The 14,812-nt window shown below is 41.9% G+C and overlaps 1 protein-coding gene across 1 annotated transcript; it reads left to right on the forward strand.

The window, feature by feature from the left end:
- The first annotated feature begins 2,010 nt into the window (after window positions 1-2,010).
- Window positions 2,011-9,941, forward strand: si:ch211-220i18.4 (SRSF protein kinase 3). The gene is made up of 12 exons (XM_047603651.1): window positions 2,011-2,370; window positions 3,369-3,475; window positions 4,826-4,934; window positions 6,200-6,287; window positions 6,393-6,480; window positions 6,677-6,783; window positions 7,507-7,669; window positions 7,972-8,048; window positions 8,437-8,544; window positions 8,984-9,053; window positions 9,188-9,280; window positions 9,362-9,941. The coding sequence occupies exons 1-12, from the start codon at window positions 2,321-2,323 to the stop codon at window positions 9,547-9,549; spliced, it is 1,248 nt and encodes a 415-aa protein (XP_047459607.1). The 5' UTR covers window positions 2,011-2,320; the 3' UTR covers window positions 9,550-9,941.
- The last annotated feature ends 4,871 nt before the right edge of the window (window positions 9,942-14,812 follow it).

The following is a 14,812-nucleotide window of genomic DNA, read 5'->3' on the forward strand; positions in this document are numbered from 1 at the left end:
GCTTTTCAGCTTAAAATTGGAGCAACATTAGACGGAAATAGCAGGACATGGGAGGACGGACTGAGAGACACACACAACGGACACCTGCACACTCACGGCGGCGTCTTGCTCTGATTGCTTCACATGTCAGCCGGTCATGTCATTTTGTGAAAAACACAAAGCAAAAACACTTTATCACAAATGTCACAAAGCTAAAAAATATAAACGGGGCTTTAATGTGGCCCAATAAGGCTTGGAACACACTTTACATGTAAAAAATAAATGAATATTTGTTATATAAGAGAGAGATTTTCTCAGGCGTTGGTCTGGGCCATAGACTGTATATAAATATGGATGGCGTGTCTCCACTTCCTGGCACGGTCCAAGAGTGGAGCATTGGCCGTTTATACTATGGATAAACCCATCGTGATGTCACCCATTGGATTCTGAGCCTCAAAAATGAAGCCTGAAGTGGGCGGAGCCTGTAGTCACCATGTTGGGTGAGCTTTACTCCGCCCACACATGGATACTCCAAATATGGGCGTGGGGATTGTGTTGAGGTGACACTAAAGCAGCCTGGACGTTGGGACCTGCCCACCTGTTAGCTCAGGCTAATACCTGTCACTCAAAGTGGGATTGCCCTTAATTATGCAGAAATTTAAACCTTAATAAAAAAAATAAACGAATGAGTTAGAAAAAAATTCACTCCTGTACAGTTGTCATGAATAGTGAAATACCAGGCTGTAAACACGTTTAATGATGCTGTAAAGTTGGGCTTTTTAACATGGGGGTCTATGGGGATTTGCTCCTTTTTGGTGCCTCAAGTTGCCACTCCATGAACTGCAAGTTTTTGCCCTTCCACATGGGCTTCATCGCTCAGACCTGGAGGTTGCCACCTTGTGTGGAGCCACGTGGAGCCAGAATATTGATGCCCCGCCCCCACTTCCTCCAGACTCACCTGCGTTTTTGTTCAATTAACACTACACTCTGCTCTACCTCCACCAGATACACGGAAATGTTGGATTATCCACTGAACTGAATGTTTAAAAATAGTTTTTACAGCTCTCACAAACTCTACAAAGTGGTTGGCGTGGCAACTGGAGGTTGCCGTTACGTCACATCCTGTCCTGGTATAGACCTATACTTTAGCCAGCCCCCAGGGGGAGCTGTGCTTGCTTTGGCCTCTTGTGGTCTGCTCTCATCTTCCATTTCCGTTATAGTCTGCACTGTCGCCGTAGCTACAGGTCAATTTAAGGGGGTTACATCAAGAAAGCATTTAATTGGATGTCAAAATTAGTACAGTACCCCGGAGTATGGGATGAGTCTGCAACTCCAGGAACCGAATAAACTTTAAAACACTTTTAGGCACACCTCCAAATTAAGTTCAGGGTTCAATCACCTTTAAATGAACACACTAACCGTGGCCACGCAACAACACAGGCCAGTGAAGGAGTATTTCCAGAGGTGTGATACTGTAACACGTCATGTGACCGTAAACAGTTATTCACGTGAGGTCAAGAGCGCCCTCGCTGTTTGTTATCTCGTATCACTCACTTCTCATTCCTCGGCCCTCGACACTCCCGCTCTGTCTTTTCTCATGAAGCCCTGCGCGGTGTCTGATCTGAGGAGCAGCCGCAGAGAGAAGTGATGGAGGCCGGAGCGGTTAAAGTTTAACGGCGTGTAACGGCCCACATCCGATCTGATTTTCATCTGACCTTTGTTCTCGTGACTTTATTGTGATACTGAATATCGCGGCGGAGGACGGGGATCCCATTCTCGGGCCGGTTTTAGTAATCTGTGATCCCCGCGGCCCAAAGGTCAAACTCCGCCCGAGGCTCGGGAGAAAAAAATAAATTGCCAGCTGTCGCGCCCTCTCCTCCCTGGATCTGTGCAGCTTCAAACGACACTCTCATCTCATCTTTTACGTGCCCCCCTCTCCCACCACCACCCTGCTCTGATGGGGCTTTCCCACAGCGGAAAAGAAACTGATGAACGGAGACAGAACAGAAAGAGTTTAATGTGAGCAGAAGGTTGAAATCACACAAGGAAAAGAAGAAGAAGAAGAAGAAGTAGAGACCTGGCAGGCTCTGAGTTAGGAGGCTGCTGGTGATTTCCATCTTTAGACTCTGCTGACTCGCCTCCAAGCCTCCTGAGAGATTGTCCAGCCCCCCCTCACCCTTCCCTCCCCTCCTCCCAGCCGCCACCTCCACCTCCTCGCTGCTCGGCTTCACTGCAACATTAAATGTGCTGCAATTGCACTTCACGTCTGCTGCTGTGGAAGATTTGATCTCCGCCGGCTGCAGGTAGTTCAAGGTGGTGGCTGCATCCGCTGACCCGAGCTATGCAGAAGAGTCCCTGCTCCGCTCATACAGCAGCTCCGCAGCGTCACTCGTGAGTACACAACATTTATTCGTTTACGCCTAAAACAAATGGGTAATTTAACTTAAAAGCAAAAAATGATTTGCAAGGTGCACCAAAAAATATCCTTTCTAGCTGAGTTTGCAGAGTTTTCCACTGATGCATTGTGTTTTGCATTATGTTAAATATATGTGCACATAGTACAGTTTGGAAGCAAGGTCAAATATGTTTTTTGTTTTTTACTTTTTCACTGAAGTTGTGACTCTTTAAATCTTCTCGACCCTAAAACTAAACGCTTCTTCTTTTCTTTTGCTGACATTTATTCATCAATGTTCTGGTAACATCAATATTCACCTAAAGTTAAACTGAGAAAAATGGTTCATATCAAAGCAGAGTCTGATCATGGAGTAAAAATACATAGAACTCATGTTGGTTTTTAAGAAAGACATATGTATAAACACACAGACCCTGGCATTGTTGCATGAGTTCAGGAAAATGCTTGAACACGATCATTTTAATGCAAATGAAGCATTTTAGTCATCACAGGCGCAACTTAACGCTTCAAATATCAGTGGTTTTAACCATGTTTTAAATAAATTTTTAAGTATATAATCTATATCTGGCCCTGCGCTGCATCAAACTCCAACAAAAACAGACGGACCTGTGCTGGTCGTCGCTCTCAGACATGACGTGACCCAATCTCTTGCGGCCGCCTCTACAGTAGATACCCAAAGCAGCTGGGATGCAGCGGAGGTCTCAGGTTGCACGGACGTGCGAGCGAAATGATTTACAGCCGGAGTCAGAAATAGTGCAACTTCCGATGCTGCCCCGTCCACTCTTAGCCAGGCAGCGGGACAAGTTTCCATGGCAGGCTGAGGCGATGGGAAACTCTAAAAGTAGCTCAGCTCTAAACTCTCCTCTCAGCAACACACACACACACACACACACACATGCAATAACTAGATGAAGAGGCTGAGCTGAGGGATGCAGGAGGCCGCACAATCCATCTTTTTTTTTCTGTGTGTTTGTAGGGGGAGTGATGGCGGCACGTCCAATGGTTTTGAAGCCCTCGGATGCCACGAGCGGCTGGGTCCCAAGGACGGCCAGGACTCTGAAGACCCCAGAGAATACTGTTACGGTAGGACAGAGTCTCTGAGCTCACGCCATCCTCTGCAGATGCACACATGAGCACATCTGGCAGCATCCCTCCGCCTCGTCCCCCTTCAGACCGGCCTGCAGAGGACGTATTAAACGATTCTTTCACCATCAGTGGGCTCCAGCTAGAACAGCTCCTGTTTGCAGAATCTGTCCCATGCACGGAGCAAACAAACAGTAATAGCTCGATAAAGTTATTCAACCTCTAATTGTTTGTGTCGTCTGAACACACTTTCCATTTTAAGATGAGAGCACACGTCTACTTCAATACATTCTGCTCAGTGTCCTATTTAAACACTATATACTTTTATAGTAACAAGGAACGTGGGGCCACGTGGCCCCGCCCACTCCACCCGCTTCTTCTTCATCGAGCCTGAGGACGAGTCGGCCATATTGTGTCAGATGTTTTACATGGAGAAAAGTTTGTGAAAAGCTTTGTTCTGGTTTTAATTTATAGCACGAAAGGACGAACTTCCTTCAGATTGTCTGTGTCAACCTGTTTTATCATTTAAATTCACATTCAGTTTTCAGTTGTATAGTATTAGTACAGCTTGAAGTTAATAAATTCTGTACTGAGAAATGAAATCCCTAATAATAAAGATGACTAAAAACTTTAAGTTGTGATTTGAATTTGCACTGTGAACCCAAAATACTTCAATTAAAAATGAAAAGAATGTTTCTTTAGCTCAAAACTGAATCAGTAACCAAAGAGATAATCAAGATAATTCTTAGATGTCCTCAAATATATAAAACTGCTTTTTGTCTTTTTCTTTTCTGGAGATAAAAACAAATGTTTGAGAATTAATGTGAATATAGTGAGTTGTAACATTTGTTTAATTCCCATTCTTGATTTCATTCATTTAAAGTTCTTAAGCAGCAAACTAAAGCAGATTCATATGTATATGTTCCTAGTTGTGCTCCTCTTGTATCCTCTGGTCCAACTGTGGAACCACGGACGTCTGACACTGAGATATAACTCATAACTCTGCTCTTAGAGCGGCTCCGATCATATTCAGCTTCACTGGAAACAGATTCAATTTGAAGACCTCTGACAATGTCCAGGATCTGTGCGTCACGCTGGCTGAACCGATGACACTGTCAGGCTTTGTCATTTTTCAGTTACGAGCTTAGAAGATGATGTAACGCCAGAAACAGCTTCATTGTCACATTTCAGTCAGGAAAAAACTGTAGAGTGTATGATGTAAAGGTTTAGTTTCCCAGGTAACGTAAAGAGACACCTGGTACCTGAAGCTTAAATTCAATTAAAAGAGTATTAAATAAAAAGTAGATTTAACTGCTGATACAAATATTCTTTTTTGCTTCGTCTCCTCAGGTGGGTACCACCCGGTCCAGATAGGAGACACCTTCAACAGACGATACCAGGTCATCTCTAAGCTCGGCTGGGGCTATTTCTCCACTGTGTGGCTCTGCGTGGACCTCAGGTGGGTCCGTTTAAGGAACTGTACCATAATGAAGTCTGTGGGGGCGTCATTGGATTTTCTGTTTAGAAAAGGATTTTAAAAACAAAAAAAGGAGCGTTTTTTTGATTATAATTTCAAAATTCTAAAATTGAAATTGAAATTCGAGCAATTTTTTCTTTATCAGGGTCGAGAATGGATAAATAAAACTTCTAAAACTGGTCAATTTTCACTCTCTGCATCTAAAAACAAAAAAACAACACAAAAAAATCGTTAGAAGATAGAAACAAAAAAAAGCGCCCGCTTTTTTTTTTTTTTCATATTTTGCAACCGGACGTTGCCCTTTTCAAAGTAAGAGCACATACGAGGACAGTACTGTGTGTCTGGCCAGAGCGCACAAATATATGACTTGTATCTTGTATTCCCCAGCTAGCCCAGACTAAAATGTCTTTAAAACCTTACTCTGACGTGATTTGTTTTGACGTGACGGCAAAACAAGGTTTGTCATCTGCAGAAATCTCTGCACGCATGTCACAGTAATGTTAGCTAGTAGCTAACTATTCCCTGATTATATGTAGTTATTTTTAGTTTTTACCTGATATATGTGGCTTAGTTTGTCTGCAGCCATGTCGTCTTCCCTGAGACTCTTTTATTGTTTCGAAAAACAACTTACTGGTCCATGTTACACAGCACCGTCCCCATATGTACTCTTACTTTGCAATCGACAACTTCCGGTAGCATAATATGAAAAAACGGGCGCTTTTTTGTTTTCTACCTTCTGACGATTTTATTTTTTGTTTTTAGAGACAGAAAATTTAAAGCGAGCGGTTTTTAAAGATAAAGAAAAAGAAAAAAAATGCCTTGAATTTCAAATTTTTGAATGTTAAAATGAAAATCAAATAACCACTTTTTATTTTTTAATATCCTTTTCTGACGGAATATTCAATGACCAAAAAATTTTATTTATTTATTTTTTTAGTATTTATATTTTTTCTTTGCCGCCTCCGTGCTAGAAGGTCGTGAAAACAATTCAAACAAATACCATTATTTGAATTTTCACTATAAAGAAAAAACTATAAAAATACTGAAATAATGTTCTTCATATTAAAATGTGTATACTCATTTGCACAATGTATAAATAAATAAATATAAAAAAAGTTTTTGCAGACATAAATAAATTGATATTCAGCCTTTCTCTGTTTTTAAACAGATTTTGCGTATTAAATAGAAGCTGCAGTATTCTGTGTCTGCAGTATCCCAGCAGATCTGATCTCGGCTCTGTGTTGCAGGTTGGGTCGGCAGGTCGCTGTGAAGGTTCTGAAGAGCGGAGCTGGCTTCGCCCAGGCTGGACAGGATGAGCTGGCCATCCTGAGATGTGTTAGTGAGCCTCTGCTTCAGTTTATCCACTCTCACTTGTTGTAGAGTGTCAGTTCTTTTGATTTTTTTATGCACTTCTTCCCCTTCTCTCCTCCCTTTCCTCAGGCCGGGGGTCCTCTGGCCCGTCACAGCTCCAGTCAAAGGATCGTTAAGCTGCTGGATGAGTTCAAACTGGCCGGGGTCAACGGGATCCGTATCCTTCTTGGACATGCATTGAAAACTTGACACCCAGGGCTGAGGAGTTATCATGTGCATGTGGGTGTGTATAGAAAAAGTTACATAAGTTAACATTTAATATCACATTTAAAAGTAAGTAAGTGTGAATGTGCTTGTTGAAACACACTGAAGTGGTCTGGTTTGTGGAGTCGGACTTGATGCCGGGTGTTTAGACATGTGTCTGGTGCTGGAGCTGCTGGGTCCTGACCTGAGAAGCTGGCAGCTGTGTTTTGGGAATCCAGGACTCCTGAAGCCTCAGGTCAAGCAAATACTTACTCAGGTAAACCACAGGATCAGTGGACAGCACATTCACAATGCAGGAGCTTAAGATCATGGAAATGTGATGAGCGCTGCACACATGTCATGTTGCTAATGCATAGGAGAGACATCGTGTTTCCAGTTTAGCCAAATTTTCCAAAAAAGTGGCCCATTACTTTTTTTAAAATAACATTTTCGTTGTAGGCCTAAGGCATGGTATCTGGAAAGGTGTCAATTATACCATGACATGCAGCTGGGGTGAACCCACAGTTAGCTTAGTTTAGATTAGCATAAAGATTGGGATCAGGAGGAAACAGCTTATCATGTCATCTCATCAAAGATAGAAATGTGATCCAGTCAACTATACCATAATATACAGCTACAGTGAACAGACAACTATATAAAATGCTAGAGTGCTTTATAGTTTTAGGTGGGAAGATCTTTTTTTGCTTAGCTAAGCTAGCTGAACAGCTTCTGGGTCTTTGTTTGTAGTTGGCGTATAGATAAGAGAAGAACGTCTTTTTATTTATCATTATGTGCAATCATGCAAGTACTTGCACAAGTCGACTATTATTTAATAAACTGCTGTGGTGGAAGTTTGTCTTGACTTGTAAAAACAGCGTTTTGGAGCCAAAGATGCTTGATGATGCATATGTGGTTACATCTAATTTTGAGTCTTATCCGTTTGATTTGTAGATCAAATAAAATCAGGAAACTTCGCTGACAGCTACTCGTTGTTGTGCAGGTTCTGCAGGGTCTGGACTACCTTCACACTCAGTGTAAAATCATTCACACAGACGTCAAGCCAGAGAACATCCTGCTGTGTCTGAAGGAGCAGTCCCACAAAGCACCAGCGGGGGGCAGCACTTCCTCCTCTGTACTGATTGGGAAGGAAGCCAAGTCCACAGGCAGGTTTTTTGTTTGTTTGTTCGTTTTTTTAACAATTGCTACAACAAATACAGCAAATGGCCACAACAAATACTTTCAGAAACGTTTGGTTAGAGGTCAGTATGTTTGTTGTACTCACAGCTAAGCTAACAAAAAGAAAGATTTAAACAAGAAAGCTACATATATATTTGTACACACAATCAAGGAAGTATATCCAGTCCAAACTGGTGAAATGAGCAAAACTCAAAAATGAATATTTTATGAAACACAATGAATAAATCATATTTTTAAAATAATGATTATTAATTGCTGTTTCTTTCAGAGAGGGAGCAGCTAAATCCGCACAGTTTAAAGGAAATTGCAGTGAAGATCGGTGACTTGGGCAGCTCCTGTTGGGTGGTTAGTACTTTCTCAATATTTTACAAGCTGTTAAGATAAACCTTAAGCCTGATGTATCACGTTAGCCATGTCGGACAAAAAGGATCCACCTTTACAAGTCAATGATAATGAGTATGTTAACGACATCATCCAAACTGGTTCCTGCTGCCCCCAAGTGGCCACTAAATGGATTAAGAGATCAATTAGACAACTAATGGTCAATTATTACTAAACTATTAGAGAAAAACACAGGTGTTACTGCGTCTCTAAAATATTTAGCCATTTCATGATAAACTCCATGTTGAACTGTATGTAGGAATATGTATTTGTTTCTTATTGCAGCCTGGCAACAAAAAAAAAGACAAAGACAAAATTGAAAATGTATGTCTGTCTCTGTGTGTTGGACCAGTACAAACATTTCTCTGAGGAAATCCAGACCCGTCAGTACCGCTCACTAGAGGTCCTGCTGGGATCTGAGTATGGCCCGCCAGCTGATATGTGGAGCGTCGCATGTATGGTGAGAAAAAGACTGAAAAGAAATATTTAAAACCAAAATTTAACTTTTGAATTTTCAAATTTCCAGTAGAATTTAGGTTGAAGTTGAGTTCAGAGTTATGAACATTAAGGGACCCAACACTGAACCTTGGGGAACTCCATAGATAAATAATCTTAAGACTATATTCTTGTAAGAGTTAGCGTGTTAATTAGAACCCAGCATTTGGAGGTTGTGAACATATGTGTAGACATTTTAACTGATGGAGTCAAAAATGTGATGCTAGGTGTAAAATGTAATGTCAGTGAATCATTAAAATCTCAAGTATTTATGCTGAAAATAATCCCAAATTAGATGAGATCCATCATTTGATGAGTTGTAGACAGATAGTAGGAAGGTGTACGATAGGTCCTCTCACTTGGCTTCACATCTCACCCTCCAATGTTCCTCTGAATTCTCTCAGGCCTTTGAGTTGGTCACTGGAGACCCGCTGTTCGAACCCAAAGCCAGCGACTCCCTTTCCCTGGAGGAAGGTATGTGTTGTGCAGTCGCTTACTGGGGCATAACGAGCAGTGGAACGGGATTAAATGAGATTACACACTGACTGCGCGGTAATTGTTGCTGCTAATGTGAATACGTGTGCGTCTCATGTTTCCATCCGCCTCAGACCACATCGCTCAGATCATGGAGCTGCTCGGTAAAATCCCGCCAGCTGTAGCCTTGTCAGGTAAATACTCTGCAGAGTACTTCGACCGCAGAGGTGAGTCTGTTTAGGCGTTATTTGACTTAATAATTTTACTTGTGCATACGTGTGCACTGAAGAACTGTGTTTCCCATCCAGGTGACCTGCATCGCGTTGGTCGACTGAAGCTCTGGAGCCTCTATGATGTTCTTGTAGAGAAATATCACTTCCTGTTGGAGGAGGCGTCTGCATTCTCAGACTTCCTGCTTCGCATGTTGGATTATCACCCAGAGAGGAGGGACACTGCTGCACAGAGCCTTTGCCATCCTTGGTTGACCTCTTGCTAGCTCTGCAGGCTTCACTGCCACCTGTAGTCCGTTTAGCAGCCAGACCTCATAGAATTTCTGTAAATTTCTGTCTTGTGAAATGTGTTATTTTCCTCATGATGATCTCCAGGTTTGCCCTTTGAAGCACTTTAAGCAGTTTTTATAAGTTTGATCGCCAAACTTCCTAGTCCTATAAGGAGCGGCTCAGCGTGGAATTGTCCATTTGATGCAACACTTGAAGTGCAGCTATTGTTTTGTCAAACTGAGTGTTACTAGTAACAAAACAGAATGTATTCATTTGTTAATCTCATATAGCGAATGTACATTAAAGACACTTTTCTTCCAACTTTTTGTACAGTGATGAACAGCTTTGAAGAATAAAGATGAAAAATAAAGTTTAATTTCAATGTTAATCCAGTGTTTTGTATCCAGTGTCAGAATAAAGATCCAAGTTTTCATTTTATAGTAGTAGTTCTTAATAGTTAAAGAACTTATTATTTTACTTTTTTATTAGTGTTTGAAACAGCATTTTCACATATTTTGTATGATTGTGTCTCTGTTTGGTTTTTCTGTTGTTCCATTAGCTCGGCTTAATACACTACTTTTACACAATGTATCGGTATTAGTATCAGATCGTTATCGCTTATACCAGCTGGCATCAAACATTACTAATCTCAACTGAGCAACTTTCCGCTGAACACAATTAACAGAGCTAACGATAAAGAGTGGAGGTGTTTCATTTGTCTAAGTATGTTCTTCGGAGGCCTGGTACCCCACCGCCATTTCAATTAAAGTGTCTTTGGGCTTGATTGTCCCAAATGTCCGCCACAACAGAGAAGGACACGCCTGGAGACACCAGCAGGGACCCACCACTATGATCAGCCTGATCAGTTCGTGTTCTTTTTGGTATTTCAGGTTTGGCCTTTAACACAGATGTTATTTGATTATTTAAGTATGTCATCCGAATTTATCTCTGAGCGTTTGTCTTCTGAATCTGGAGAATCACCAGGTTTATTCACCAAAGATGTTGTGCTGAACCCTGAACATGCCCCAGGATCGTAATGATCCATATCTGTGAGAGCTCTGTAAATTCCAGATGTCCACTACTTTCTGTTTCATTGAAAGAGGATACATCTGCTTTTTTTTAAAAAAAAAAAAAAAAAAATGGTACTTGTTCTCACTTTAGTAGAAAGAAAATTAACTCTTTTGTTTCAGACTTTGAGCAAACTTAAAATACCCCATTGCTGCTTACTATTTTTATATATATAAAAAAAGAAACTTTATTTTTGAATGAATGAATGAAAAGAAAGAATGCCAAATCAAATTTATTAAATTCCTACTGTATTCCATGTCATGACCACATTTGTTTATTAGATGATACTTTTATCATGGCTCAGCTTCCTTTATTGTATTTATATTTACTTTGTTATATCAGATGTCCTGGTGATGTAATCAATCAGAGGTCACACTGTGGATGTCTATAGCTCCTTTAATACAAACACTATTCATTAACATTCTTATATCATGCAACAATTGTTTCTTTACATGAAACATGTGTGTGCACGTTCTCAAACATCACTGAACTAACTGTGGCATATCTCTCTTTAATCTCTCTCTGAATACATTCATACTGATCGTAAAGCGTCTCAAACAAGTGCATCTTGACCTTTAGCTAAAAATGATGCCTTGCTTTCATTCACATGCATCAAAAACATAATTTGAATTGTCCTTAGCATAATCTATTACAGTAATATCATAGGATTATGTCGTCCAGGTAAAATTATACACAGCATTTATATCATACATTATGCTGATAACATCATCCTATCCAGCTGTAGGCTCGGCACTCCACCAGCGGGTTTTCTTTATAAACGACTCTGTAACCGCACTCGGATCTGACCCGGCGACACTTCTTAGGCCACAAGGTGGGCTTCATTGGACTGTAGTGGGGGAGGGGGAGAGGTTTCATTAGATGAAATCAAAGACGGCCACACTGACATGCAGAACGTGTGAGCTACTCACGCGAAGCAGTAAAACCCAAACTCGTGACAGAAGCATTTGTCGCAGCCTCTTCGGAACGAGTCTCCCGGTTTGTAGAACCTGTCTTTGTATGAACAGATGCCTGCGGAAGAAACGAGCAGCTTGGTGACACATCTGTCCGAATCTCCGGTCGAACCTTCTGGCGTGACCTCGGCAGGTGAAAAAGTACCACACAGGAAACTTTTTGCAAAGGCTATAAATGTCTTTCCTCTTGCTAGGACACCTAAAGCACTGCTGCAAGGGGTCAGGCTAAATCTAGCGTCCACAATCTAGCCCTCCCTCGACTTGTGCAGGCTGGAGGTTGCCATCCTCATGGGATTTCTCTGTCACCTTGACAAGGAGATCAATAGGAACGCACTGATCTGCTGAGAGGAGCCTCTCGAGGCTCAATGCAAGGTCAGGGTGTAGAGGACAGAAGGTCCACCGTCAGCCAGTTAGGTTAGGGTTGGTCTAAGTATCATTCGTCACAATGCAAAAGTGATGATCAGTGTGGAAAGTTGCATCCCTGGAAATACAAATGCATCATTTTTGGACAATTATTCTGCAGAACAGAAGCAGTTCTTACCTTTCTTGTGGTATATTGAGGCTTCTGAGCGTCCCGCGCTCAACAGAAGAACGAGGGACAAGCAGAAAACGATGCATAGAAAGCATCCCTGAAGGTTATTTGAGGAAAGTGACATTATGAAAAAAACAAACTTTTACAACTCTAAGTATCCCTAGTTCAGACGCTTTGATTCACCAGTTTAAATCGTATGTGACTGCCCAGTAGAATCCAGTAAGGTGCTTGTGATGGCCCCAGTAGACGCTGGCTAATATTTATAGTCTCACATGTACCACCGGGCACCTCCACATGTTTAGTTGCCATCGTCCAACTTTTGTTTCGGAGCGAGTCGTGTTTGGAGTTTGGCTGTGTACCCATGCGTCCCTAAATGTTACCCTTGGCCATCTCTGGGTTAAGGCTGTGTGGGTGAAAGGACGGGCCGGCGCTCTGACGTGACGCTCGATTGCCTCTAAACAGCTGGAGCCTTTTGTCCTCCTGTTTACCATCTAGCCCCGTTTTTATCACTTATTCTCTTCCTCCCAGTACACACACACACACACACACACAGATGCTGACTACTGAAGCTAAACCTATTTTTACGACTGCTGACACAGTAGGAAAAGAACCTTTTTTTTTTGTGCTGATGACGGCGCTCTTTTTAGGAAAAAAGGCACGATGATCACAAAACTGCATTGTCGAAATCAATTTTATTATTTGTAGCGTAGCTTCCCAAGTAAGACGGCCAAGTGTGTCTGGTGAGGAAATGACGCAGCTGTCATGGTCTGCACAGGACATTTTGTGCTTTTAACCGTACACCTACGCTGCCGTTCATATAGCATGAAGTAAAGACCGCAACATTGCCAAGAAAGTATCTCACACATTTTTCAAGCTGCATATAGTTTGTAAATCTAGCACATGGTTTGGATAAATGCCTCAAATGTGTGAGGACAAGGCCAAGAAACTTCCAGCTGTTGAAGACTGTGTCAGAAATGCAGATACAGATACACGGAGGTTGATGTGGAGAGAAAATGTTGTAAATTATGCTGCTGTTTTTCACACACAGATGGATTTTACTGGATACGTGACCTACCACAGGACAGTGTGCGGTCAGTTCCTTCCTTCCTGACCGCCTCGGGCCGGTAACCAGTCGACACTGGGCTCTGACAAAAAGAGAAAACAAACCGGACATCAAGGCGCTGGAAGGAAGTTGAGGTGGCCGAGGGGCAGCGCCGATGCAAACCACCAGCAGCCTCCGTGACGACCCTTTAGTCACACGGGAACGCTCCGAGATTTGCACAGTGGCTCGGCGTGTGGACTTCTGCACCCTTGTCTTCACTTCATATTCAGTGAAAGGGAGATTCTAGGAATTGGGTGCAAAATTTGAAGATCTTGTGGGTTGTGTCCAGTGTGGTGCAGGTTGTCACGGCTGGAAGGTTTTCAGTTTGGCTTTCGGGCAGAACACCAAAGTTTCCCTCTTTGCACAGACACGCAGTTAAATTACACCTTTTCTAAACCTTAATTGAAGGTTATTTGCCACAAATGTTTTTTAACCAGGACCATTCTGGTATCCAGTTTAATTTGTGGCTTTGCAGGTCATCCTATACCAGAGTTCTTGCCTGGCGACAGGGTGCTGGGATCCGTTTCACCGGCCGTGCAGAGGATATTTTATTTTAAAAAAATACACAGATCTCTTTATAGATTTTGGACGTGCTAGAAAATCTTTTTCTAATACTAGATAATAATCTGCAGCCTTGACCGGAGCTTGATTTGGATTCCTGCAGACCTTTCTCAGGATACTTCAGTTTGGAAGTGCATCACATTTGCATTTCCCCCCTAGAAACGTGGTTTACCATGAGGAAGGAATAACGTTTGATCTGTAGCCCAGACTAAAATTAAAGACATTCTCAGCTGCTTCAGTTTTAAATATGTTAAACTAAGATGTTTACCATGACAACAACACCATGCATTAATCATAACACCTGCTAAATATCAGTGTGTGTGTTTTGTGTGTTTTTTTTTCTGCCTCTGTCCTGCCGATCTCAGACTGTTAATTCCCACTTCCACTTCTGTAGTAGACCCCAGATCTCCTGATCATCTCCACGTCACTGACACATTAATTGCACTGACATTTGTACTCAACGTACAGGTTACAAGAAGCAATTAGGAAGGTTTTTGAGTTTATTTATCACTTTTGCGAACGATTGGCTAATTGTCAACACTACATTACGGCACCTATGCTAAGCTAAAGCTAAAAGCTACGCTGCCGGATTAGGACAATGCCTGAACCAAAATTAACACTTTTTTCCTCACTTATCCGACTCTGGGGAATCCCGTTAGCATCCAATTTTGATCACGAGTGGCTAAGTACCTGTGGTCATGCCTGGTAATAAAATGCCTCTCCATATGTGTCCCAAGCCAATCTTGTGCCATGAATGAAAATAAACACCAACGTCATTAAGGCGCGGGAGAATATTATACCAGCTGCTGTGTCTAATATCCATTGTTCTTCAGGTAGAGATGAACAGCTGAATCCTGGCCTGAAAAGCCAGATGGTTTAGTTCCCTCATCAAAATCAGTCTGTACATACCTCACTGAACTGAACTTGGAGTCTTGTTTTTGGCTTGAGCACACGTCTGTTGAAAAATCTCCTTTCTCTTAAGCTGCAGCCACATATGGACTTATATTCCTCATTCCAGTGATCTC

This window comes from Mugil cephalus, chromosome 1 (assembly GCF_022458985.1).
Source record: "Mugil cephalus isolate CIBA_MC_2020 chromosome 1, CIBA_Mcephalus_1.1, whole genome shotgun sequence".
NCBI classification, from domain to species: Eukaryota; Metazoa; Chordata; class Actinopteri; order Mugiliformes; family Mugilidae; genus Mugil; species Mugil cephalus.